The 26545-nt window shown below is 37.4% G+C and overlaps 1 protein-coding gene across 1 annotated transcript; it reads right to left on the bottom strand.

Moving 5' to 3' along the window:
* Window positions 1–2446: 2446 nt before the first annotated feature.
* LOC308394928 (complement C3-like) lies at window positions 2447–25293 on the bottom strand. Its single transcript, XM_080879542.1, has 43 exons — window positions 25210–25293; window positions 23643–23838; window positions 23265–23427; window positions 22600–22694; window positions 22367–22455; window positions 21993–22075; window positions 21794–21881; window positions 21576–21681; window positions 21303–21423; window positions 20936–21051; window positions 20647–20793; window positions 19583–19682; window positions 19349–19443; window positions 19034–19225; window positions 18756–18911; window positions 17463–17592; window positions 17152–17220; window positions 14980–15177; window positions 14766–14886; window positions 14593–14681; window positions 14361–14500; window positions 13179–13391; window positions 11860–11923; window positions 11683–11772; window positions 11330–11536; window positions 11105–11180; window positions 10805–10964; window positions 10544–10639; window positions 10161–10311; window positions 7856–7941; window positions 7354–7431; window positions 7087–7242; window positions 6738–6800; window positions 6533–6614; window positions 6366–6414; window positions 6162–6252; window positions 5980–6069; window positions 5781–5883; window positions 4621–4710; window positions 3649–3741; window positions 3472–3559; window positions 2904–3044; window positions 2447–2708 (listed from the first exon to the last, which is right to left on the bottom strand). The coding sequence occupies exons 1-43, from the start codon at window positions 25281–25283 to the stop codon at window positions 2567–2569; spliced, it is 4977 nt and encodes a 1658-aa protein (XP_080735668.1). The 5' UTR covers window positions 25284–25293; the 3' UTR covers window positions 2447–2566.
* Window positions 25294–26545: the final 1252 nt, after the last annotated feature.

The following is a 26545-nucleotide window of genomic DNA, read 5'->3' as shown; positions in this document are numbered from 1 at the left end:
AAAAGTATTTAGTCAGCCACCGATTGTGCAAGTTCCCCCACTTAAAATGATGACAGAGGTCAGTAATTTGCACCAGAGGTACACTTCAACTGTGAGAGACAGAATGTGAAAAAAAAATCCATGAATCCACATGGTAGGATTTGTAAAGAATTTATTCGTAAATCAGGGTGGAAAATAAGTATTTGGTCAATAACAAAAATACAACTCAATACTTTGTAACATAACCTTTGTTGGCAATAACAGAGGTCAAACGTTTACTATAGGTCTTTACCAGGTTTGCACACACAGTAGCTGGTATTTTGGCCCATTCCTCCATGCAGATCTTCTCGAGAGCAGTGATGTTTTGGGGCTGTCGCCGAGCAACACGGACTTTCAACTCCCGCCACAGATTTTCTATGGGGTTGAGGTCTGGAGACTGGCTAGGCCACTCCAGGACTTTCAAATGCTTCTTACGGAGCCACTCCTTTGTTGCCCGGGCGGTGTGTTTTGGATCATTGTCATGTTGGAAGACCCAGCCTCGTTTCATCTTCAAAGTTCTCACTGATGGAAGGAGGTTTTGTCTCAAAATCTCACGATACATGGCCCCATTCATTCTGTCCTTAACACGGATCAGTCGTCCTGTCCCCTTGGCAGAAAAACAGCCCCATAGCATGATGTTTCCACCCCCATGCTTCACAGTAGGTATGGTGTTCTTGGGATGCAACTCAGTATTCTTCTTCCTCCAAACACGACAAGTTGAGTTTATACCAAAAAGTTCTACTTTGGTTTCATCTGACCACATGACATTCTCCCAATCCTCTGCTGTATCATCCATGTGCTCTCTGGCAAACTTCAGACGGGCCTGGACATGCACTGGCTTCAGCAGCGGAACACGTCTGGCACTGCAGGATTTGATTCCCTGCCGTTGTAGTGTGTTACTGATGGTGACCTTTGTTACTTTGGTCCCAGCTCTCTGCAGGTCATTCACCAGGTCCCCCCGTGTGGTTCTGGGATCTTTGCTCACCGTTCTCATGATCATTTTGACCCCACGGGATGAGATCTTGCGTGGAGCCCCAGATCGAGGGAGATTATCAGTGGTCTTGTATGTCTTCCATTTTCTGATGATTGCTCCCACAGTTGATTTTTTTCACACCAAGCTGCTTACCTATTGTAGATTCACTCTTCCCAGTCTGGTGCAGGTCTACAATACTTTTCCTGGTGTCCTTCGAAAGCTCTTTGGTCTTGGCCATGGCGGAGTTTGGAGTCTGACTGTTTGAGGCTGTGGACAGGTGTCTTTTATACAGATGATGGGTTCAAACAGGTGCCATTCATACAGGTAACGAGTGGGGGACAGAAAAGCTTCTTACAGAAGACGTTACAGGTCTGTGAGAGCCAGAGATTTTCCTTGTTTGAGGTGACCAAATACTTATTTTCCACCCTAATTTACGAATAAATTCTTTACAAATCCTACCATGTGGATTCATGGATTTTTTTTTCACATTCTGTCTCTCACAGTTGAAGTGTACCTCTGGTGCAAATTACTGACCTCTGTCATCATTTTAAGTGGGGGAACTTGCACAATCGGTGGCTGACTAAATACTTTTTTGCCCCACTGTATGTGTAAGGTCGGGGGGGTCCCATTTCACTGCAGGGCAACCTGCATGTGACGAATAAAGCTTTGATTGATTGATTGTGTGTGTGTGTGTGTGTGTGTGTGTGTTGAGGGGGGGGGGGGGGGGGCGCCAGAGGGAGTGTTTGCCCAGGGCGCCAAACAGGCTAGGACCACCACTGCACACTTTGTAGAGGGCATATGATGTTTTTGTTTGTGGCTATAATTTCTGCTTGCCTTATCACAGTGGGGTGTCGACCACTAATATGGCCCAAAAAAGTAAATTTACTGAAAATGAATCTGAATACTGCCAGTGCTTCAAACAGCATGACTCATTCAGTCATTCACACCCATTCTATTAAACATCCACACATATTCATACTCTGATGGATGCATTGGAGACAACCAACAAACCTCCACTTAGTGGATGTCCTGCTCAACATCCTGAGTTACAGCCACCCTAAATACAGTGTTCTTAAAATGTAATATGGATAAATACTGTTTGTTTTTCCACAAAATTACCAAAAGAATTATGCTTACAGCCTAAAATTACAAAATTACATCCAGCATAATTTGTGTCCCCTTTTTGTTAAAAATATTCAGAATTTAGGTACTACTTAGAATTACTTATTCACTCTTTAACTGTAACTACAGTGTAATTATTTCTATTTCTAAAATATAAGGTGTTAAAAAGTGATACACAATTTACAATTACTTACGCAGCATTTAAAATTACTATTATTATTTCAAAAGTTTTATTCTTCGTTGTGCTTGTTACATTTCAAATGTATTAGAAATGCGAGAAATTTTTCAACCACCATAAACTTAACAAAAGACACTAAGAGCCAGTACCCCATTTGAATACATTTTAATCACTGCAGTGAAATGGTGAAACCCTTATGTTATATTGGTTTCTGTTTTACAGAAAATTGTAAAAACAGCAGAATAACAAAATTAGATTTTTTTTGTTTTGTTTTACTAGCCGATGCAGCTAAAGAGTGAGTACTGATTGACCATCTCCTCCAAGCCCAAGCAGGTATCCCGGTATTTGTCAGTCTGACACTCTTCTGCTGTAGGCCAATACTCAACCCAGGTTCTCTCACCAATTACGTACTCGAATCTGAAAAGAACAATTGAAAGAAAAATGGTGTTTGTGTGACCAATCAGCAAAATACAGAATAAAACAACTGTGATAAATATACACAGTTCAAGAAAATTACATTTATTCACTGAAGGTATGATTAATGAATAGAACTCTGAGATTAGTTTAAATATACACCACACACAAGCACAGCCAGACAAACAATATACTTACGTATCTTTTTTGTCATCTCTGTGAATATCTTTATCTGAGCCCATGAGAAGGTAGGTTTTTCCTTGTTCCAGACTTAAAGCTTCTCTGCAGTGTTGATAACTGAGAAATATGCGCTGTTTATTCAGTGGACCAACATCAAGACTCCCTGTAATTAAGATATGACAGTTGAGAGCAGTGATTTATGAATGACTGAATGTGTTGCTCAAGTTATAGTTAAACACAGTGCTGCTGTGTCCATATACATTCCTAGTTGTATTGTCATAATAGTGTCTTATGTGTAATATAAGTGTTTTGGCAATATGCTTGTGCTGAGTATTAAATGTTAAATTAGAAAATGGGTATCAGCAAGACAAGCTAATCTGGCTTACTGATAGCAAATGGTGTCAACCACTAAATGTACCTCTTAGTACAAAAGCATGCAGCAGTTTTATAAAATGCTCGATTTGTCCTTCAAATTGCCTATTTTTTTGTGGCTATAATAGAAAATAACCATCACTGCTATCTTAATGCCACAAAAAACAACAACTAGTAATTTCTCTTAAAATAGACGTTTAAAGGACGTAGCTACTTGCCTTCTTTGATGGGGTCCAGCACTTTGACTTTGTGACTGTCTGTGGATAACTCTTCTACAATCTCTTCAACCAGTACTTTGTAAGCTGTGGGCAGCCAAAGTATAGTTTTTAGCTTTTTGCATTACTATATCCTATTAAATAAAACTAAATGTAACCCATTTATGTTTGTTTACCAAAGTCTACTTTGCTGGTCTCTGTACTTTCACAAATCTTAGCTTGGCGGTCATCATTGGGGATTTTTTCCTTCTTCTGCATACTGCAGTTCTCTGTAAGTACACAATAGGGACAGGGTAAAAATGCAAAGCTGATGTATACATGTGTGTTGATAGGTGACTGCAGGTATATGAAGGTCAACTACACAACAAATATATCAGTAAGCATTTAATTCCTGCTCTGAGTGTTGTGACTACAGTCTCTAACATAAACCTTTGATTATTTACTGCAAAACAAATTTTAAATCACATTTGCCAAAATAGGCGTCTTTCAGATTTTATAATTGTAGATTTGTGCATACATCTAAAGTTACTAATAGCACCCTAGCTAGTTATGAAAAACAAATGTGCTTTCACAGGCCAGAATACTGCAGTGTGAAAGTATACCCAATGATTCAAAAGCTTGCAGAATCACCTTTAGCAGTAATAAGTAATTGTTTTCTCTAAAATCCGTGTCTCACTTTGTTTCAAGAATTTTAAGTTTGCCCATGTGTAAGTCTATCATATTCTTGCTACAGCATTTCAAATGGGTTGGGGTCTGGACATTAGTCCAAACTATCCTGTTGTAGATTTGCTGTGTGCTTGTGCTCTTTGTCTAGTTGCATGAATCAGTTTTTCTCACGCTTGCATCACGCTTGATCTGATTAGTCAAGTAATCGCAAAAATAATCAGTGACTAGCTGACTATCAAAATAATCATTTGTGGCAGCCCTTATGTATATGTGCATATAAATGGCCGATAAACGCAATTCTGATTCTGATTTTTGCTCAAAATTTGACTTTTAAAATAAAACCTTTACTTTAATAACACTTCTACTGGTGTTTTCTGTACCATTTAAAGTTAATATAAAAATACATGAAAACCTTTTAATTACAGTTTTAAAATAAGCTTATTTAATCAGATTTATATGATTATATATATAATTGTGTTTACCTTCAGCACATGTGCATATGTTATCTCTACAGAGCTGCAGTAGTTTTCCAGCTTCCCTCTCTGGATGGTAGAATTTCACGCAGCGTGTTTCTGCATTGAGGGAAAAAAACAAGTATTTGACTGTTATTTTGTGACAGTTATGGTAGATATAACAATGTATATGAAAATGATCGAATAAAATGGCATAGTGTGCCTATTTACATTACACTGCCAAAAGTATTTTGCTCTTCTCCCTTCACACAGAAATTAACTTGACTGACATCCCATTCTTAATCCATAGGGTTTAATATGATGTCAGCACAACCTTTGCAGCAATAACAGCTTCAACTCTTCTGGGATGCTTTCCACAAGGTTCAGGAGTGTGTTTATAGGATTTTTTGATCATTCTTCCCAAAGTGCATTTGTGAGGTCAGACACCAATATTAAGCAAAAAGGCCTAGTTTACACTCTCCAATTTTAATTCATCCCAAACCTGTTCTATTGGGGTGAAGACTGTTGCAAGATAGTAAAGTTCTTCCTAACCAAATTTGCTCATCTATATCTTTATGGACCATACTTTGTGCATTGGTGCACAATCATGTTGGAACAGGAAGAGACCATCCCCAAACTGTTTCCACGAAGTTGGGATGGTGAAATTGTCCAAATATCTTGGTATGCTGAAGCATTAAGATTTTCTTTAACTGGAAATAAGGGGCCAAGCCGAGCTCCTGACATTCCATGAAACTCTCTATGCTCTGTGCTTGCTAATCTGAGGGCCACATGAAGTTAGGAGATCTGTAGCTATTGATTCTGCAGAAAGTTAGCAACCTCTGTGTGCTTCAGCATCTGCTGACCACACTCTGTGATTTTATATGACCTACCACTTAATGGCTGAGTTGCAGTTGTTCCTCATCACTGTCACTTTGTTATAATAGCATTAACAGTGGATTGTGGAATATTTAGTAATATTTGAGGAAATCTCATGACTGGACTTGTTGCACAGGTGTTATCCGATCACAGTAAGAGGCTGGAAATCACTGAGCTTCTGAGAGCGACCCATTCTTTCACAAATCTTTGCAGAAGCAGTTTGCATGTCTAGGCGCTTTTTTTATACACCTGTAGCCATGGAAGTGATTGGAACACCTGAAGAATAACAAAGGTAACATGTTTATGAGACTTACGTTCATAGTATTCATAGACAGATACAGATGCGGGTTGTAAGACGCCCACTGGCATTTCCTGTTTGATTCTAAAAGCAATTTCCTCTGGTCGTGTGTGAGAAACCTGGGAATTGAAATATAGACAGGGAAAAGCATAAATAAAAACCCAGGCAAAGTGGAAAAAAGGGGGATAAGAAGAACGATTGGAGTGATTTCCAACCTTGTCCAAGTAAATGATGAGTGAGCCTCTTTCTGACAGGGCTTTGTTCATCTCATATTTTGATATGGTGCGGCCACGTCCTCTAGACAACTAGAGACACACAAAAAGGCCAAATTTTAAACATTAAGAGGTCTTATTATTTTGGTTAACTGTAACCACATAACATTACCATAACTTCTTACCAAATCCAGGTCTTTTGTTTCAACAGCAAAACCAGTTAGTAAGCCAATATCCAAGATTGACATGCCTGCATCACGATCCCTGTTCTTATACCTGTAGAGAGAATGATAAGAATGATTCAAATGACAGCAGAGTTAAATGGACGGGAACAAAAAAATCCTATTAAGCCAAAACTATTTCTAAAGTGTAGTTTACATTGTACTTACATGACCTCTATCCTAAGTTTGTATATCTTTTCATCTGCATTTGATTTTTCTGAAAGAATAAGGAAAAAGAAAAAATGAGCACAAACAAATAAAATGCCATAAACTGAAGCAAACAGATTTAATGAGATAAGTAAAATAAAAAGAGGAGATAAAGGACATCAAAGTACCTTCTACGAGATCCACTTTGAGGGTAAAATTCTGGCAGTCACTCTCCCGTTCTTTGGGCTTAGCGTAATACAGTGATACCAACTGTTGCATCAGAAAAAGTGTGTTTTTATATTGTGTGATAAATAAGTCTTTGTAATACTGTTCTTTTAAGGTTTAAAAAGCCTTGTCTAGGATTCTGAAATGATCAACTAACAGATAACTTACTGTCACTGTTGCTTCTCCTGTTCCCCTAGCAGTCACTGTGATGTCCTGGTTTATATCGTTAATCTGTTGGGATTAATATGTACAAACACACAAAGATGTGTTTGTACATATTATGAGAAAAAAAACAGAGATAAGCTCACTTTGCTCCCACCGACTGAATTTAAATTGCATTGAATGTCTGTTAGACAGGGAAAAAGGAAATAGACCAAAAAGCTTGCAGAGTGGTGAGATGGATTGCCAAAAAGACAGAAACACTAGCAGTACTGAGATTTATTTACTGCTAGAGGACATGTTTTCAGACTGACAAATTGTGCTACATGGTGACTGTGTTTGTGTTGCTTCTTCTCACCTTAGACGTTCTTGTGGCATAGTGGTTGTTCTGATTGAAATTGTACTTTTCAGGTGCCGACCTTCCTGGCAACTTGATGTCCACATTCAGATCATACTGTGGTTCGTTAGCGTTGATCCAGTACTCTGCTACAGCTTGATAGACCATTATAGTAGCCTGGAGAGAAGAAAAGTGGGGGAGATAAAGAAAGGCAAAGGTTATAAGGTGGGATAATATATATAAAATATCTGCCTATGATATCTTGATTGACAGGAAGTTTTGTGTTACCTGAGTTGATCCATAGCCTCCGCCCACCTTCTGTTGTGCGTTGAACCATCTCACAACAGGTCTGGCATCTTCAAAGTTCTTTATTAAAACAGCAAAGGACAGGAGTAGAGTGTTAAAATAAATTATGGAAAAACATTTTTCAAAGGTACTTTGAAGGCTTTCTAATCTGCTTTTTATTTGGGTATAATTCAAATCCAGTCCAGAAACTTGCCTAATGAAAGAAAATGCAATGTTTTTCATAGTTCATAACGACTCTGTACAAAGCAATGTCTTATTTGTTTTAATTTGTATTTGCACACAATAATAACACAACATAAAAATAAATGTAGAAATTATCTTCATTGAGCTGGAATTTCACAGTTAAATAAATGGTAACTCTGGAATGGTCAGCAATGGTATTTAAATACTGTAAAGTAAATTTTCAATGATTTTGTGTCCAAAACCTATAATATTTTAGAGACACATGAATGACAGATGGATGATATAATTTGGACATGCTCACCTGAGACTTGACAAGAGCAAGAAGAGCATAAGCTGTGGTTTCCAAAGTGTAAATACGGCCTCTAGGTACAGGCCAGTGAGATAGCTCTGACAGACACAGTCACACAAGTACATTTTTATTACTATAATATAAAACAGAAATATTTTAGAAAAAATGTAAAAACTTTTTTCAAGTTAAAAAAAATACTGGTATTCATTAGATAAAAGTAAATTGATAAATATATACCCAAATTCGAGTAGGCACACTGGATTTTACTGAGAAGTCAGAAATGAATCAATAATATTCAATAAGTAAAATTTTCAGGAACACAAGAAAATTGATGAGATTTTTTCAGATATTTTATAAAATAGTAAATTTTAAAATTCATGAATAACAAAAGTCATGGTCTTCCAGTCTTCAGTGCTTTTCACCCACTTCTGTCTGTCTCTCCTCAACTCTCTCTCGCTCATCTCCCTCTGTCAGTGTGTGTGTGTGTTCACTGTGTGTCCCTCTAACCACGCCTTCTGTTCCAAGGGAAGGTCCTTCCTCCATTTCCCGCATCTCATGTCCGAACACCAAGAGTTAAAACAATCACCTCGTGGTAGTCTTCAGATGATCGGCTTTCTATTCAAGCTAGAGGAATTCCCTCATTTGTGGCAGAACAATGGCTATCACCTCTGTCTAAAATCAGCCACATCTCCCAGAAAACCAGTTAACATCTCTGTATCCTCCGAACCACTTGAATTATCCTCTATTCTGCAGGTTTATCACAAAATTTCAGAAATTTTCCATAAAGATATACTTTTACTTTCACCACATTGACCATTGAACATTAACTTTTCTCCAGTGTTTCTTTTGGTGGCCAAGTCTGAATAAGGGTTTTGGAGCATGTGTCTGCCCTCTCCACTTGTGCTCAAAGGAAAACCTCTCACACCCCTCAAGTTAGTCTGCTGCATTCACTAACAATACCAGGATGCCCTTGGTCCCACATTGCATTTGACTTTGCATTGGACTCTTTTCAACTGCAGGTAACACTGTCATTCTCACCATCCTTGACCGTTTTTCAAGGTCTGTACATTTTGCTGCTCTCTCAAAATTGCCCTTTTAGTTAGAGACATCACAGATTTGGTGAATCATGCGTTTCGTCTGCATGGGATCTCTCAAGACATAATAAGGGGCCCAATTAAATATCCTATGCCTGGAGAGAGTTTTGTGCCTGGGTTAGTCTTCCCTCTGACTTCCTTCTTTCTGCAGACTAGTGTGCTGACCAAATAAGGCAACCAGGATTTGGAAGCGGCTCTCCACTACACAAATTAGTCCAGGTGGAGCACGCAGCTAACCTGAATCAAGTAAGCCCACAACACTATGACGTCATTGGCTACTAGGCTCCCACTTGGCTGACATTTGAGGCGTTGCTGGGCTAACAACCTCCCCTGTTTCTGGCAACTAAAGGTAAGTGTTCTGTCCACGTGCAGCAGCATCTGCACCACCTTTAGTGCATCTGGAAGGCCAGAGGGTTTGGCAGGGTATCTACGAAACATGTTCGACTTAGAAATGAATCCAAAAAGTTCCCCACCTCTGGTGTCAGCAAATCTGGAGTTTCCAAACTCTTCTGTTGGTAATCAGCTGTTCTGTCTGCGATTTAAGCTAGAGGAATACCCATATTTCAGGCCTGATTGTTGAACAGCAAAGAGTTAGTGTTGTCGGCACATATATGAAGTTTTTATGTTCTGTCTATTGTTGTCACCTCACATTTTTCTCATCTCTGCGCAGGAATCCTGGCTGTGTCTCAGTGAGTTTTTAAGACAGAGAGTTTTCCCTGTAGAGTTTCTGTGGATCTGTAAATATTGCAAACCTGGACACAATAGCTCACAATTCCTTCTGTTGTCATTTTTTGTAACTTTACTGTAAATAAAAGCACTATTGCTGGACCTGTTCTGAGTTCCACATCTTGAGTCCATTTGCACCATTACCAACCATTAATGACAAATTTTTTTTTTGTATTTTAGCCTATGGTTATGTCCTGTATGTATGAGAGAAGAACAGGGTAGCAACTGAAAAGCACTGAAAAAATCCTCAAGAATATATTTTTGCAGTACAGTTTTCTTTTTCACTGGTTTTTGGAATTCACTGAGACTGTAATAATCATAGTTACATTTAACTGATTGTGCAAACATGTGCGGTGTGTGTGTGTGTGTGTGTGTGTGTGTGTGTGTGTGTGTGTGTGTGTGTGTGTGTGTGATTGTGCATGCGTGTGTGTGTGTGTGTGTGTGTGTGTGTGTGTGTGTGTGTGTGTGTGTGTGTGTGTGTGTGTGTGAGAACATACCTGGGGAAACAAACTTGAATAGGATCTCTTTGTTCAATTTGTTTTCATTAGCCAGTGCATATGATGTCATGGCCACAGCATAAGGGTTGGTGAGGCTGGGCAGGCGCCTCTCCAGGTAGGCCACTGCTTTGTCTATACTGCCTGGGAGACTCTGGGCAGATGAAAAAAGGAAAAAGAAAGGAAGATAATGAGTGACAGGAAAACGGAACATAATGTTCTTCATCCTTTTGTGAGCCTACAGAACATGTTGGTGAAATTAATTAAATTCTGTCTGTTTTTGCTGGTCTGTGGTTTAAATCTTCAATGCAAGTGCAATAGAAAGTATCACCGTTTGATTATTTTAGATACTTTGTAACAACAATGTTTGCAGGTGAAATACTCACATTGACAGTGTCGGAACATATTGAGCGTGACTCTTGCATTGCAATGAGGCAGAAAGCTGTCATGGAGGCGTCTGAATCTAAGCCGGCCACATCACCCTACAGATGAAGCACAAACATATTATTATTATTTCTAACAGAACAGTTTTTAATATTTATAAAAGCTGATTGGCAGTTGTATAACTGGTTTCTCATTTAGTTATAAGTTATTTTGTATTTTAAGTATAGATGAAGAACTGGTGTTAATGAAATCAGTGCACTCACATTCATCTCTCCGTGGATTACAGCTGTAAATTCTTTGAAAACACCATCAGGTTGTTGTCCTTTGAGAATAAGGTACTTGACAGCATCACAGATTACATTATCTTGTATTGCAACCAGATGATGGGCCATTGCAAACACCTTGGCAACATAGGCAGTCAGCCTTATAGACAGGAAGAGGGGATACAATAGCTTAATATAATTTATTTGCCCTTACTATAAATTGGCTTTGCAAAATCAGAAATTAAAGCAGCATGTGCAAAATATTATGTATGAATTCATGGATGTTTGTGGGTGCCTCACCAGGTGCTAGCTGGGCGAGAAACAAATGCAGCAAACGATCCATCATTTTTACGGAAGGCCAACTCGTTTGTGTAACCTTGATGAAACAATTAAAGAAATAAAACAATCTTTTTACTTCACTGCTATTCAACTTGCATCTGACTCTTATCAATTAGAAACAATTTTGAGGAGCTTTGTGTGTTTATTGTGTTACCAAAGAATTCATGTACATCTGTGAGAGCCTACCAGTTTTTATATGTTGGAGAGCTTCATTACGTTTCTCAAAGCCCACAGTTTCCCATTGGTTGGTTTTATCCAAATACAAGGTTGCAATAAGAGGCAGGGTCATTGAGATCATGTTCTGCTCTCCACAGCCCGAGGGTTGTCTGATTAGAGTACCCATTGAGTTGCCGCCAATGGCATTCTCCACCAGCTGAGATACTTGTTCTCTCCCTGCATGCATACACATACAAAAAAGGTTCACAACACCCATTAAGGTAGTCAGTCCCGAATGTCAACAATAACAATATATAATAGAAGCTTCAGGGTGATATAGCCACTGAATCACATAAACTGCATAAATATTAAATATTTCTCACCTGTCACAGAGATCTGTGTGCTAGTAGGTGTGTTTGGAACCAAATCTTTCCTTTTAATTCCACTGTTAAGAACTTCGTTCTGTACACCATCTAAACAGAGAAAAAAAGGTTTTATTAAGGTGAAAATCAGTGTGTGACTGAATAATTAGAATCTAGCTTTTTAATAGATAAACTCACTTTCTCCTTTCTTAACAGGATCTAAAGTCACAATCTTTGGATGTTTAACCAGCACGCCCTCAGGCTGGAAAACAGACAAACATTGGAAGTCATCATTATTTTAGCAAAGAAAAGTGCAGTAGCTACAAAACAGGAAATAAATCCATAATTAAATTAAGTCCTCCACAGTTTGTCCTTCTAAGCCTAACTGCAGCCTTTATGACTAAACTCAGTTTAACTTTGTATTCTTGTTGTGTGAAGTGAACCTCTCTCGATGTGTGAGAGAAGTAGCCACAGCAGCAAAAATGCGAATGATGTTAGTAGTCAACTTACTATTGCAGCTATAAAATGCGTACTTTGTAGTTGCAATAGATACTGAAAGTGTGCTGCTGAGAGGCAGATAATAATTAAGTGACTGTGGTGGTTTACAATGTTATGTTATGCACAGAGTATTTTTCCTTACAATATATAAAATATAACATAATATAAAATATAACATCATCAATATTGGTATGAAGCTGAAACTATTTTCAAGATGACAATATTTTTGACGTGTCGTTTTATGAACATTACAAAAATTCTCAAGACAATTCTGTGATATCTGGCATGATGTGGTTAAGTGGCAGGATCCTCAACACTGTTAACTAAGTGTTGATGTTTTGAAAATCCTTCACTTAACTGTCTGGTTGCAACATTTTGGCCATCTGTAAAGCTTTAGATGTCTGACTTAGCTTGAACTGTCAGGTCTATTTAAATTTCAACAACATCATTATCTATTTTTAACTATACGTAATTATTAAATATTGTTCCCGTGTAACTTTAACCAAGGTGACAGACTTCCTGCAACATTAACCATATTAACCTGTTATTTTAATTCAAATCACATAGTTTTTCTAACTTGACCTAAGTCACATTTTAAATAAAATCCCTTTTACAAAATAGACACAAAACAAGCAATGAACTAAAAATGCATTTGACCAGTATGATTATTGATAATATTTTTGATGATTTCTGAGATTGTTAAGGGAAATTTTTTGGCAGTAATAATCATGTAGTGATTAGAACAAAAGATCAACACATATTATTAGTGTACAAAATTATCAGTCTGACGTTTGGTCTGGGATTGAGCCAGACTCCAGTTGTTGTTTCTGTCTGTTCCTTTTTGTGCCTAAACCTCAACAAACAATAACTTTCAAATTATTTTATTACTACCTTTACTACAATTTTGAAAGGCCTGTTCACATTCAGATAAGACATTTTTTGGTTTTTGTTTTATTTAATAAGAAAGTGATATTGAACACATTTTTGGGCATCCAAATAGCAAACATTGGTTTTCTTACCACCACCCGCAACATCTTCATGATGCCATCATTGAGATATGAGTCCTTAACAGCTGCTTTAACCTCAATGCGCCGTTCTCCCTCCTTCATGGGAATAATGACGAAGGGGACAGATCGTGTGGTCTCGGGCCCAACAGTGACCTCCTGGCGATACCTACCACGTTTGGAAGCTGAACTGCACACGTGCTCCTCCTCAGTCAAATCAATGCGTACCTTTATAAAAGAAAAACAGCAATGACAAAGTTGGAGAAGAGACTGATCATGTGGTGTTTCAAACTGGAACAATACAAAGATCCTGATGAAATACGGAGATTTTTTTGAGCATTCCTTTAACTTTCGGCAATTTCAGTTACTCCTTATTTACAGAAAACGAAGGTAATAAACTCAACATGAAAAATGGTAAATGGTAAATGGCCTGCATTTGTATAGCGCTTTACTCAGTCCCTAAGGACCCCAAAGCGCTTTACACTACATTCAGTCATTCACCCATTCACACACACATTCACACACTGGTGACGGCAAGCTACATTGTAGCCACAGCTGCCCTGGGGCGCACTGACAGAGGCGAGGCTGCCGGACACTGGGGCCACCGGGCCCTCTGACCACCACCAGAAAAAGGGATCGTACTCTTCAATTTTAGTAATATATGATAAGCCTAGATAGATAGATAGAATCGTTTTACTTTGAACATGTAATTATGACTAAAATAACAAGAGAAAAGAAAAACTTAATGACATTAACTTTTTGTGAATATCTATCAATATATATATCTTGTCTACACAATGTTTATGCTCGAAAAGGAGTAGGATGAAACTTACACTTTTTCTGTTCCTACCCCCTTGATTGAAATTCTATTATTTATAAATCAATATTCAAAATTCAGCATTCTATAATGTTTAACTATATACAAGTCTACACTTATATATAACACACAAATTAAAAAAATTCAAGCTCATGAACCAAAACAACAACAAACTACATTTTTACATAAAATGAGCAGACTATGGTTAACACGCACTAAATTTCTAAGCTTTGTTAAAATAATCTCTTTAATAATCAGTTCTCTTTTTTTCAAAGGATTTTGAGAACACAACATGAAAATGCACATAATAAACTGCACCAGATGACACTTTTGAACACCACTGTGTTTCAGTCCAGTAATTACTGTGGTTCTGTACTTACAGTGATTCGATCAGGGCTGTAGTTGTGGAGGATTGCTTTAATTTCTATCTGCTCTCCACGGACAGCAGAATAAGGCAGCCTGAGATCAATGAAGAAATCCTTCTTGACAATGACCTCAAATGGATCACCCACACAGATTCCTTAAAGAAAATATGCAGAAAATAATGACATTTTTAAAAAAAAAGTAAAGGGAAGGCCAAAAAAAGCCATATTTTAGTCACCGAGTCCTCACCGTGAGTTCTTGACAGACTGATGCCGGTGAACTGCCAGGTTGTGATTGAATCTTGCAAAGGAACACTTTTCACAAATGATGTGGTGTCACTGAAACAGAGAAAAATGTTTACAGTCTGAGAGATGTTAAGATGTAACTTCATTTGTATGTGTTTGTGATTTACAGTCACTCACCAGTTAGGTGTGTTTCTAGGGCAAGGAGGCAATTTGATATCAGACCAGAGCCAACTTTCTGGGAACTTGGTGCGAGTAACAATTTCATTGCTGTCCATGAAACTGTTGTCTTCTCCTTCACCTGGATTTTGTTTAAAAATGATATAATTTTGTGAATTTTATGACACATAGTATGAATGAGATAACCCCTTCCCATTTTGTTTCCATCTCTTACTGCGAGCCAGTTTGAGGTCTTCCTCCCTCTTCTCTGCTCGAAGAGTTTCCACTGCCTTGCAGCAGCGCAGGAAAGCATCACGGCAGCCTTGACCATCAACAATGTACTCGCTGCGGACCTCACAGGTGTATGAAAGGGGGGTTTCCTTCATGCCATCCAGACAACACTCAGTTTCTACTGGGTCTGTATAATTTTTTACTGAAAACAGAGACGGTTGTGGAAGAAAGCATGAGAACTGTGATTCACTGTAAAGTTCCAAACATATATTTTTAAATATGTCTTTTTGTAAAAAGAAAATATTTTAATGAAGTCAAAAGCATAAAATAAATGTTTTATTTTTCTTTTTGTCTGTTGTATATATATATATATATATATATATATATATATATATATATATATATATATATATATATATATATATATATATATATATATATATATATATATATATATATACTTATTAGGGGTGCAACGATATTCGTATCGATATTGAACCGTTCGATACAGTGCTTTCGGTACGGTACGCATATGTATCGAACAATACAACATTTGTAATTTATTTTATCAACTTTCCTTCTGACGATGCTGTCTGTGTTGAGCGCTCAGTGAATCTGCGTTCGACTACTCCGCCTAGGCTGCACTGTCGAGCGCAGATCCACTGAGCGCTCAACACAGACAGCATAGTCAGAAGGAAGAGCGCAGGGCACCTCCCCCACCCTCATTCAGATCTGGCGTTTGGAATTATTTTGGTTTTCATGTGACGTATGACCCTGAAGGTAAGCGAGTCATGGACTAAAGTAAAACAGTATGTTGGATGTGCCATGCAATGCTCAATTACATGGGTGGGAACTAGTGTGTTAGCGCAGTTAGCTCGTTAACGTGTTGGCCGTCTAGCCCCATGCACGGGGCGATCGGCGGTAGCTCGTTAACGGAGATTTGCCGTGTTGTGGTGTTAAGGTCATTTCAACGAGATTAACCTGAAAGCACTAGTGGGAACACAACGAATATGACTGCACATTTACGCCGACATCATCCTAGTGCAAAGACAAAAAAAGCAAGCATGCTACTAACTTTAGCCGAGTCATTTAGACAGCTGTTAGCACATGATTCTCCTTATGCTGCTGAGAATATAGCCCAGAAGAAGCGGATAGTATAGCTTTTATTTTGGAAAGAGACATTTCTCTGTAATAAACTCTCTTTTCCAAAGATGCATGATTCCTCAATCAGATACAGGGCTCGCAATATCACTAGCCCGACGTCCTGGAGCTAGCGATTTTTTCAGTCGGGCTACCAAAATCTATCTCTGCCCTGCCCGTCGGGCTATTGTAGGAAGGAAAAATATATGTCAATGCTTTTGCATTCTTTCAGAAATGTAGCTGGGTAATTATGTCATTGGCATCGGTGAGCCACTGTCAATATGTGATATATTGAAGTCGCGTTTGAATTTGCGCTTGTTTTTTTGCTTTCACTTTTCAATCGTGCGAACTGTGTATAGAGAGCGACAGCACTGATCTGTGAGTGATGATAATTTGTGCACCAATTCCTCTGACATCGTCTTATTAATCGTTAGCTTACTATGCAAACATGACAAGTGAAATCTCCCGCAGCAAGCTTAAACATGTGAGAGGTTGATCGCGCAGAGAATCGCTGAGCTTATGTGAGTGAGTGTGTAAAAGCAGCAGGATTTATATTTGACTACGATGACCTGGATGACTGAGAACCTTCACAGACAGATATATATTTCAGTTCTGCTGAGCCAAATAAGACAGGTCAGGGTGAAGAAGTGACAGCCAAAGAAAAGCTTACCACAAAACGGAGAAGTTATGACAAATCAGACTATAAGGCAAAAAGAAAGTGCAGCTTTATGGTTTCATGGACAAAAGAATTTCTGTGGCTGCAATATGACGAGCTAAAAAACCAGGGCTGCACATAAGTGGTCCGCAGGTGCGCATTCGCTGTCAAAATAAAAAACACGCACAAGGGTTAGGGTTAAATTTAAAAACTGTACTTTTGAGTTAAAATATATATTTATAATTTTAATAAATGACAAATTAAAAAGGCATGAACATTTTTTTTGTATCGAAAAAATATCGAACCGTGACACCAAAGTATCGAACCGAACCGAACCGTGAATTTTGTGTATCGTTGCACCCCTAATATTTATATACTTACATAAGCTGCTTCTGACATCCATTACAGCAGCGTTGCGTTTCTTTCTGTTTGCAGGCTGGCATTTAATTTCTGTAAAATGAGACACAGACAAAATATACCATATCAAACAAGCCTGAATCTGAATTTGGTTTTTATGTTACTAAAATAGAAAGAATATAACACAACCTTTGTTGTTGGACTGTTCAAACATGATAGAAATAATCCTTTTTTTAAGTATAATATTTCAACTTTATTAATATGTTTGTGATGAAGCAGAAAACCCAACATTCTTCAAGGGTTTAGCAATGAAGCCGAAAGAAAAGTATTGTCACCTTGTCTATATGTGGTCTTTGCATCAGTGTTGGACTCAAACAATAGCCCAGCATCAAAGAAGACACCCATACTGTCCTTTCCTCCACCAGGTGTGCAGCCTGTGTCATACTGCTCTACTATGTCCCACACCTACAGGTTAAAGTACAAACACATACAAGAATGTAAATTGAACAGTAAACGTACAATAAGAGGACTCGAATATGGCTCACAAATCTATAAAAACAAATGGGCTAAAAAATAAAAAATGTCTTATTGACATCTTAAAGATTATATTATGACATTGAATTCACTGTCACATTTTAATTTTTTTTTCAAATTTTAGACTCACAATAATCAATAATCTCACAATAATCTCATATGAACACACACTCAGAGCAACAAATAAAACTGGGGACCTACGGGCCACCTGTCATGTGCCCCAGCTAATGCATAGTTGTTCTGAGGCACAGGTTAGCATGCTTTAACAGCATAACAAGTTTCAGGTTTTTGGTATGTATTGTAGAATATTTAGCTGATTTAGAGTTTAGAAATGTGTTATCATAGAACGTAGAACTGTTGTAGAGACACTGACACTGCCCTCAATATAATAAAGGCTGATTGTGTTGTGAACTTAGGAGTAGATTGTAGGGTACCCCTCCCCCACTTGAGCTGTGAAAGTAAAACAGAGAAGAGTTAATGCTGAGTGGAAATTCCCCAGAGGATGTATGGGTGGGGGTCTCAACATTGTAACTGGATACCTGTGGTCTGTAAGGGAGAGGGGTTTTATGACCTCTAGGGAGTTACCTACACCCACAGTGTTTTAACTGTCACGCACACACATCCACACGCACACTCACTCATGTGCACACACATACACACAGGTATGCGCACACAGTCACACACGAGCACTCACATAGACACGAGGGAACGCACATGTAGGCATTCATGTGCTCGTGCACATAGACACAGACAGAGTTTGCAGCACACCGTAGGGGGTTTTATGATGGGGTCACTTCTATAAAGCTGGCTGTAACTAACAAAGGGGTGAAGATTTGGAGAGGGAAACCGGCCTCGTCTTCCCTTCTAGAAGTGCATGCTTAAATGAAGATGAATAAAGATGAATAAAGGTTTTGTGAAATGACTACTGAGTTCCGGTGCCGTCTCTGGAAGTTTCGACGAATAAAAGAACCGGGGTAAAACTGATTTCTCAACAGTATGCAATATGTAAATTAATACAAAATCCAATATGTGCAATTTGTTTACTGAAGCTAAACAATTTATAAAATATAAAAAGCAAAAAATCGAGAAATGACCTTTTTCTGTGTCAGGCGGTGCTTGTTGTTTAGGACGTAGACACCTTTGTCAACTGCAACCAGTCCCACTGTGGCCTCTGGATTTCCTGTGACTTTCAGACCAAACATCTTGCGAGGCTCATAGGCTGGAGCAGGTCGTGAGGATTCCAGTTTCAGCTAAGTGAGGGTGACATGCAAATTTGTATATGTTAAAAAAATAAGTACTACTGTAGAAATGAGTAACATTTGTGCATTTTGGCTGTAAAGATTCACTCTTTCACAGCTCTTGAGTCTCTTACAGTGCCCATGCAGGTGTCTTTTACATCCACCCAAACAGAGTCTGATACCACTTCATTTGAACTTGTATGATAGTATGCTATGATGCGGAACGATGGCAGCATTTCTTTGGTGATTGGTTGTATCAGGGAAATCAGTACTTGGCCTCTTGTCTTATAACGGCCGTATTTCACTAGCTGACCTCTGCTCTGGATCTGGGGAAACACATTTACACATTAATACCTAACACCTTAAGCTCACATGTATGTACTATGACCAGTCGTTGCATCACAGAAAAAATAGCTATATATACAAAAACAAATGAATACGTCTCTCACCAGATATGTGATATCATGATTTTGATTTGGCTGCTGGTTGAGATTGAGGTTGATTTTTAGATTGTCTGATATTTTCAGCTCAGCTGAATCCACACCTGCAAATATGTTTCAATAAATGTTATAGTTTGAACACATCTTTTAGTGCCTGTTTCACACAGTATACTTCCACTTCTACCTACAGTAACAATCTTTATTCTTTTACTTGATGCAATGCTTCTTCAAGATTTTTCTCACCTATGTGGATAAAAGTCCTGGTCTTGCTCTGGTACGGTCTTGCTGTCATCTCTGCTCTTGCTTGTTTATCAGGTGTAAGAATGTTGTCATCGGTCACTGCCTGTAATTAAAGACACACACACATAAGCCATACTAAGCATAAGACAAACATTCATGTGCTTTCATGTGTAACTGTGCAAGGATCAGTCAGGACCTGTAATTAAAGCCCAGCATACATAACCAATGAGCAACAAGTTAAATTAAGTGATAAGCAAGTGATAATCTCTTTCTATGTTATTGTAAAAAGGGGTTGAAAATGATCTTTATTGCTTGAGGGCAGCATTTGTGTGAGCAAGCGTTAAAGTGGGCCAGAACAATCCAAAATAGCATTCTGGCAGCCACTGTGCTGCTCTATTATTATTATTACATTATTTTTATTATTACATTATTATTATTATATTAAGTCATTTTTAATGTTGTCATTATTGTAATTATTATTATTATTATTAGTAGTAGTAGTAGTTTGAGTTGAAGTAATAGTACTAGTAGTAAAAGTAATAGTAGTGGAAGTAGCAAAATGGGTCGTTTTTGTGACAGTTAGGTTATGCACATGCAATGTACACTGAATGTGACGTGTAAAGCAATCCATCCGCAGAGGGATGATGAACATATAATAAATATAACAAATGGATATATAACAAATGTTTGTTTAGTTTTTTTTAAACATACAGATGGTAATAATTGGTGTTGGATGATATTTCTTGCAGCAAGACACTGAGACAAATTCCTTGTTTGTGAACAAACTTGGCAATAAACGTAATTTTGATTCTAATTCTGATGTTTATGCAAAGTTTTGTTTATATTGGCCCACCTGTTAGGGAGCAAATATTAAAAACAGACATAAGGTTATATCTATATATAGATATATATCTATATATATACATATATATATTTGTGCTGTAAGATTATTGGTGGTGCTGTTGTTGTTTGTTTGTTTGTTGTCTTTTTTGGAATACTCTGTTTTTTTTTTTGGGGGGGGGGGGGGGGGGGGGTTATAAGCTTTTTGAAAACTTAAAAAAACTTACATTGATTCTCAGCTCGGCTGCATTTCCTTCTGTATTGATGGTGAGCCGAGCCATGCCGTTAGCTGCAGTGAATCCCCTGACTGCCCCAGGATTAATCACTACTGGAACGTTTTCTGCTGGTGTTTCATCAGGATTTAAAACTTCAATCTGACATCAGAAAAAAGAAACTGAATCATAACACTTTTTAAAGCAATTATAATTTCTTCAAATACCACAACTGACATATCAAAATTATGATTTCAAAGTGTAATATTATATCAGACTATGCAAATGTAAATTAGTGCTTTACCGAAACATCAAAGGACATTCCTGGCTTGAAATATTTTGGAGTTCTTTTAAAGTGGATCGTATAGGGTGATGTAACAATCTGGATACCTCTCAGCTCGGCCTCCACCATTTCACTACCTGTGACAGGGTACAAGAAAATAATTATACACACAAAAACTTGTCAGAATTCATTTGTTTTTCTATTACTCACTTTGTTTTCACCGAAAATAAAAACAAAAAACAGTAATTTCTCATTTCTGACACAGATGGGTTTTTTTTATTTAATTTTTTTTGTTTTGTTGATACTCATATACTATCTCTAAAGCTGATGGACCATTGAAATTAACATATAGGAAAATCTGACCAAAAAGATGGGCTTTCTTTCTTACCACTTTCTGTCAGCACACTGACAGATACAAATATGGCGCCCCCTACAAGGCTGTTGATGTCCCTCTCAACTTTTGTTATGTCTTCCCTCCTCAGTGTCACCTCTCCTTCACCATTTTCAATCTAATTCAGAAACATAAAGATGTTCATGTAAAGATATGTTCCGCAGTTATAGCACAATAATACAGTTTCTGAATAGTAGGAGGTATTTAAATTCTTATGTCAGCATTGCTTTATATGGAAAGGCTAAATCTTAAGTATAAATATGGGCTCACCGGCACTCTCTGAAGAGAGTCTGGAAAACTCTGCTTACTTTGGTCCTTTTTGATGACCCCAAATACCACATAGGCTGTTCCATCCACCTCCTGACCAAACAGATACCTTAAACCATGAAATAAAGATGTGCTTGTGAACAACCAGTTCGAACCCAGGTCAAAATGTAACAATAAATGATCACATATATACTACTTAAATCCACAAAACAATTACATACGTAGCTTTGATTCTGACGGTGAAATCTCTGCTGTTCACGTGGAAGAACTGTGTTAATGGTGTCAGTTTCACCTCAAAACTGGGAAGAACTGCAAGATTAAAATATTTTCTTTGTCAAGTTCAAATTGCTATTTGTATGGCACATTTAAAAACAGTAAAGAAATGTTGTGCAGGTACTGTACAGATAATGGGATGCTCACCATACTCTTTGACCTCAAATTCTGCAGAATAGATTTGCTGTGGGTTGCTCTGGAATTTTGCCACCACTTTCCACAATCCAGTACTAAACACACACACACACACACACACACACACACACACACACACACACACACACACACACACACACACACACACACACACACACACAGAGAGACAGATATTAATCAAACAAATAATTCAAGAATTTGTAAAACTGAAGGTAACACATTAATTAGACTGCAGAGTATATTCTACACACAGGATTCACATTGTTATTATTATTATTATTATTATTAGCAATAATAATAATAATAATAATAATAATAATAATAATAATAATAATAATAATAATAATAATAATAATAGTACTCACCTAACAATTTCACCAAGCTGGAAATCTCCAGAATGAATACCTGATTTTAGAGAGACTGGGTCAAGTGGTAAAACAATGCCTTCAGGTGTCTGTGGAAAAACATAAATTTTCAAAACTAAGATATAAATGAAAATATTTAAAAAATCTAATAAAAAAAGTTTTCGTTGTTTTGCTACGGCTGATTGCAAAATGTCACTTTCAATTCTGAGCCCATGAAGAATAAAACACAATACCACAAACTCAATGGCAATGGAAGCATCAGATTGGGCTGCTTCATCCCTCTCTACAGGCTCCATCTGGGGTGTCAGTGCAAACATCCTGAAATGAACTGAAGGGAAGAGAAGATGTTATTTTTGCTGCTCGGGCAGTGATGTATACATGTTGGGAGGAATATTTAATAAAGAAGTTTGATTTTCTAATTTAAATTTAAAATATTTCTTAATCAAACTGAGGGAAATATATGACTTTTTTCCTTTCAAATCTTCACTGAAAAAATTATCAGATGTTCTAACCTTTTTCAATGGGACTGCATGGACTACACAAAACAGCTTTCTAATTTGTGAAAAGTGATGCCATAGTCACATAATTACTGTAACAAACTCTAAATTATTGGAGCAGCACCATGTTTCCTTAAGTTTATTGAATGGCCCTGAAAAAATATTGAATCTGTATTAAATAAAATAAAGGTAGAACTATGGAAGCATGGAACACACGACATGGGAGCTCTAGTTTTCCATTCCAGCTTTATTCACCTCCATACATCAACTGAGCACATCGCACCCAAACACAACAAAAACCCCTCCTCTAAGCTTGGGTTTGAGTGGAGCCCTCTAGTGGGTCACCACAGAACTACCCTTGTGTGTGCTGTTTCTCAGTCATGAGGTAGCGGTAGACTCACCTTTGCTGTTTGGTGTATAAAGGGTCTTGTCTGTCTGAATGAAGATGTAACCAGACTGGAAGGAAACCATGACGACTTTCTCCAGGAGGCGGTCGGGGAACTGAGCCTGTAGGTACACGTACTGCTTCGCGTTGGGATCTTTACTGAAGTCTCCTGCAGGGATCTGAAACCAGTATGAAAAGTCTATAAAGACTTGGATGGCATATTCAATGATAATTGAATTTCAATGTAATAGAAATAACAATGATAGTCACATAAGCACTTCTGGATGGATGCAAACTGCATTTCGTTGCCCTGTACCTGTGCATGTGCAATGACAATAAAGTTGAATTCTATTCTATTCTATTCTATATGCAGTAAACAAATAATTCAACTTACCGTTACTTTCCCAAGCTGCTGAAAGTTATTTGCATTGTTGAGGGTCACAGATGTTGTTGCCAGCCTTTTAGTTTTGGTTGGATGGTTCATCACATTGATTTCAACCCTAACGTCTCCTCCAGTGCAGTCTTGACACTCCACAAAGATGTTTTCTGCAGTTCCCACCCGCAACAAGTTTGGGGCAGACATCACTTGCCTGCAGAGTGGTGGTAACATAGAAAGATGTTAATGATTTTAGTCTCTGTGTAGATAAACACATGCTGTTATTGACTAAAGAATAAATTATTTATTTATTATGTTATATGTTCATTTTAGACACTAAGAAAAACATGTTAATAATTGCTGAAATAATTATTTTTAATTAAAAATTAAAAATGAATTATTATTTTTATCTATTTATTTATTGTATAAAGGTTTTATGAACAAATACTTTCAAAAAAAAGTATTTACCGGCTGTTTTCCCATGTGACCCTTAATTATTATTTTTTAATTTGTGGGTTTTTAAAAAATATTTTTCAAGGTTTTGAGGAAGTGGAAATAGCCAGTATTCAGTAAGAGTGTTACATAGGAATTCTTAATTCCCAGGTTGACAAATGCTATCTTTGTGCTTCTTTGCTAAAGTCTGAGCTCACATTTTTGAATACTCTCTATATATTGCAGTGCAGCCTGATGCCAGTTTGTTGATTCATCATTATTATTCATAGACAATATAAACCATTTTATATCATAAAGTTATTGTAGATTTTGTAATCCTCTTTAAGGTCTGTTTAACATGAGAAGATCATGTCTTGAGTTAGAATATACCCTTTCACAATGTTTAAAACACTTTAGATGCTGTTCTTTGATGTTGTTCTTTCTTTATCATAATGACAGTTCTTTTCCCTATAATATATGACTGGTTGCTTGAAAAGGAGCCACAGTGACAACATAAAGAGATTGTCATTATAAACATCAGATGTTTTAACCCATGGAAAGGTTCGTTTTTTGGGTAAATTCCGATTGGTTATGAGCTATGTGCTGGACTTTAAACACAATCAGTGATCTATTGATTATCTTGAATAAAGTCCAAAACTAAATCAATACATCTTTTCATCATGCTTCTGGATTCTATTTGCTTTGTCTGGCGTAATGCACCACTGTGCAAACTCTGGACAAAGTTTAGGACAACTTCTTGGCATCACTTTAAATACCAGATTACCTTGACTTATGTTACATAAGCTGCAGACCTGGCTGCAGCTTCTCATTACACAAAATAACAAATAAAATAAAGTTAGCAATAAAGTTAGTTGGACTGTGGTTTCATTAATATTTTTTTCCATAAGTTTTTCCTCATTCCTTTTCCTTCAAATACCACCCATGCCTTCTTGCTTAAAAAAGAATGTGAAACTATGCAAAATAAAATAATATATTCATGCAAAAATTCAATTCAATTCAATTCAATTCAATTCAATTCAATTCAATGCAATTAAACCTTCTGCACACATCCAAGATAATGACATTGGCTTTGTTTTGCATGAATTAATTCAACCTCACTGGGAATGTGTAAAAGTACAGCAGGTCTACTTACAATGGAGCTCCATCAGCCACAGAAGTGAGAGAAGCAAAGGCCAGAGAGGCCAGCAGCAGCAGAGTCCTCCTCATTATCCCGACCCTTTTCTGCTGCTAAAGTAAACCGTGGCCGTGCAGCATCCTTCTTTTATTCACTAACCTCCCGCCTAGTGCACTCCCACAAAATGTCTATTCATCCTCTTTCCAAACACATGTACACACAATTTCCCAGCAGCAGGTTGGGAAACAGTTTAGTCCTGATACATATTATCTCTTCTCTAAAGAAACAAGTAAACACTGGAAAATCAATAAAGGTTTACATGTTTAAATAATGTCTTACCATGCAGTTTAGTAATTAGTTCACGGGATCTAGTAAATATTCTTTTGTGTTTTATAAAATGTCATGTTATTGCTCATATTATTGTACTGCCTGTTTTGAATCCACATATCCACCAGTATGTAAAAATTATCAGACAAGTGGTCTGATCAAAACATATTGAGTAACTTTACATGACGTATTTGGCTGGGATTTTTGAAGTTTCAGCAGCAGGGATTTTTTTTTACAGTAAAATCCTGACGCCAATGTATGAGATCTTGTATTTTAGGATTTCAATGACAGGGAAAGAAAAGAAAGCAAAAGGGATCCTGCCTTTACCCTCAGAACAAACTTATTCTTCTCTGTGCCACATTAACCAAGGGCATAGAGCACTGCTAACAATCCTCCAAAATGCTTATCATTTAAAGGTGGTGGCATTTATATAATGGTCAGTTGATACTACGCTGTAAAATCTAATCTAATCTAATCTGTAAAAACTATGCAAACTTGGTGCCTCAAAAAAATTGGGTAAAGTTTTACTTAAGATGATTAAGCCTGGGCAACTTACTCAATTTGAGTACACTGTACAGCCTCATTAGTTCCCAGAACTCAAAAAATTGAGCAAAGTTTACTTAAGATAATTAAGCTAGGGCAACCTATTCATTTTGGGTACACTGTACAACCTTGTCAGTTCCCAGAACTCAAAATAAATATGCAAACTCGTTGCCTCAAAAAATTGAGTGAAGTTTCCTTAAGATGACTAAGTTAGGGCAACTTATTCACTGTGAGTACAGAGTAAAAACCTGTTTCCAGAACTCAAAAAAACTATGCAAATTCGTTGCCTCAAAAAAACTAAGTAAAGCTTACTTATGTCTGTGAAGGTTCTCAGTCATCCAGGTCATCGTAGTCAAAGGAGCTTGCAAAGAAAAGCGTCTGGACTTCTTAAAGAAGTCCAGACGCTTTTCTTAAAGCTCACTTAAGATGACTGTTAGGACAACTTATTCATTGCAAGTATGCAGTATTAAGAATAACTTGATAT

This window comes from Rhamphochromis sp. 'chilingali' (assembly GCF_963969265.1).
Source record: "Rhamphochromis sp. 'chilingali' genome assembly, chromosome: 4".
NCBI lineage: Eukaryota > Metazoa > Chordata > Actinopteri > Cichliformes > Cichlidae > Rhamphochromis > Rhamphochromis sp. 'chilingali'.
This window is presented reverse-complemented; position numbering and strand designations above follow the sequence as displayed.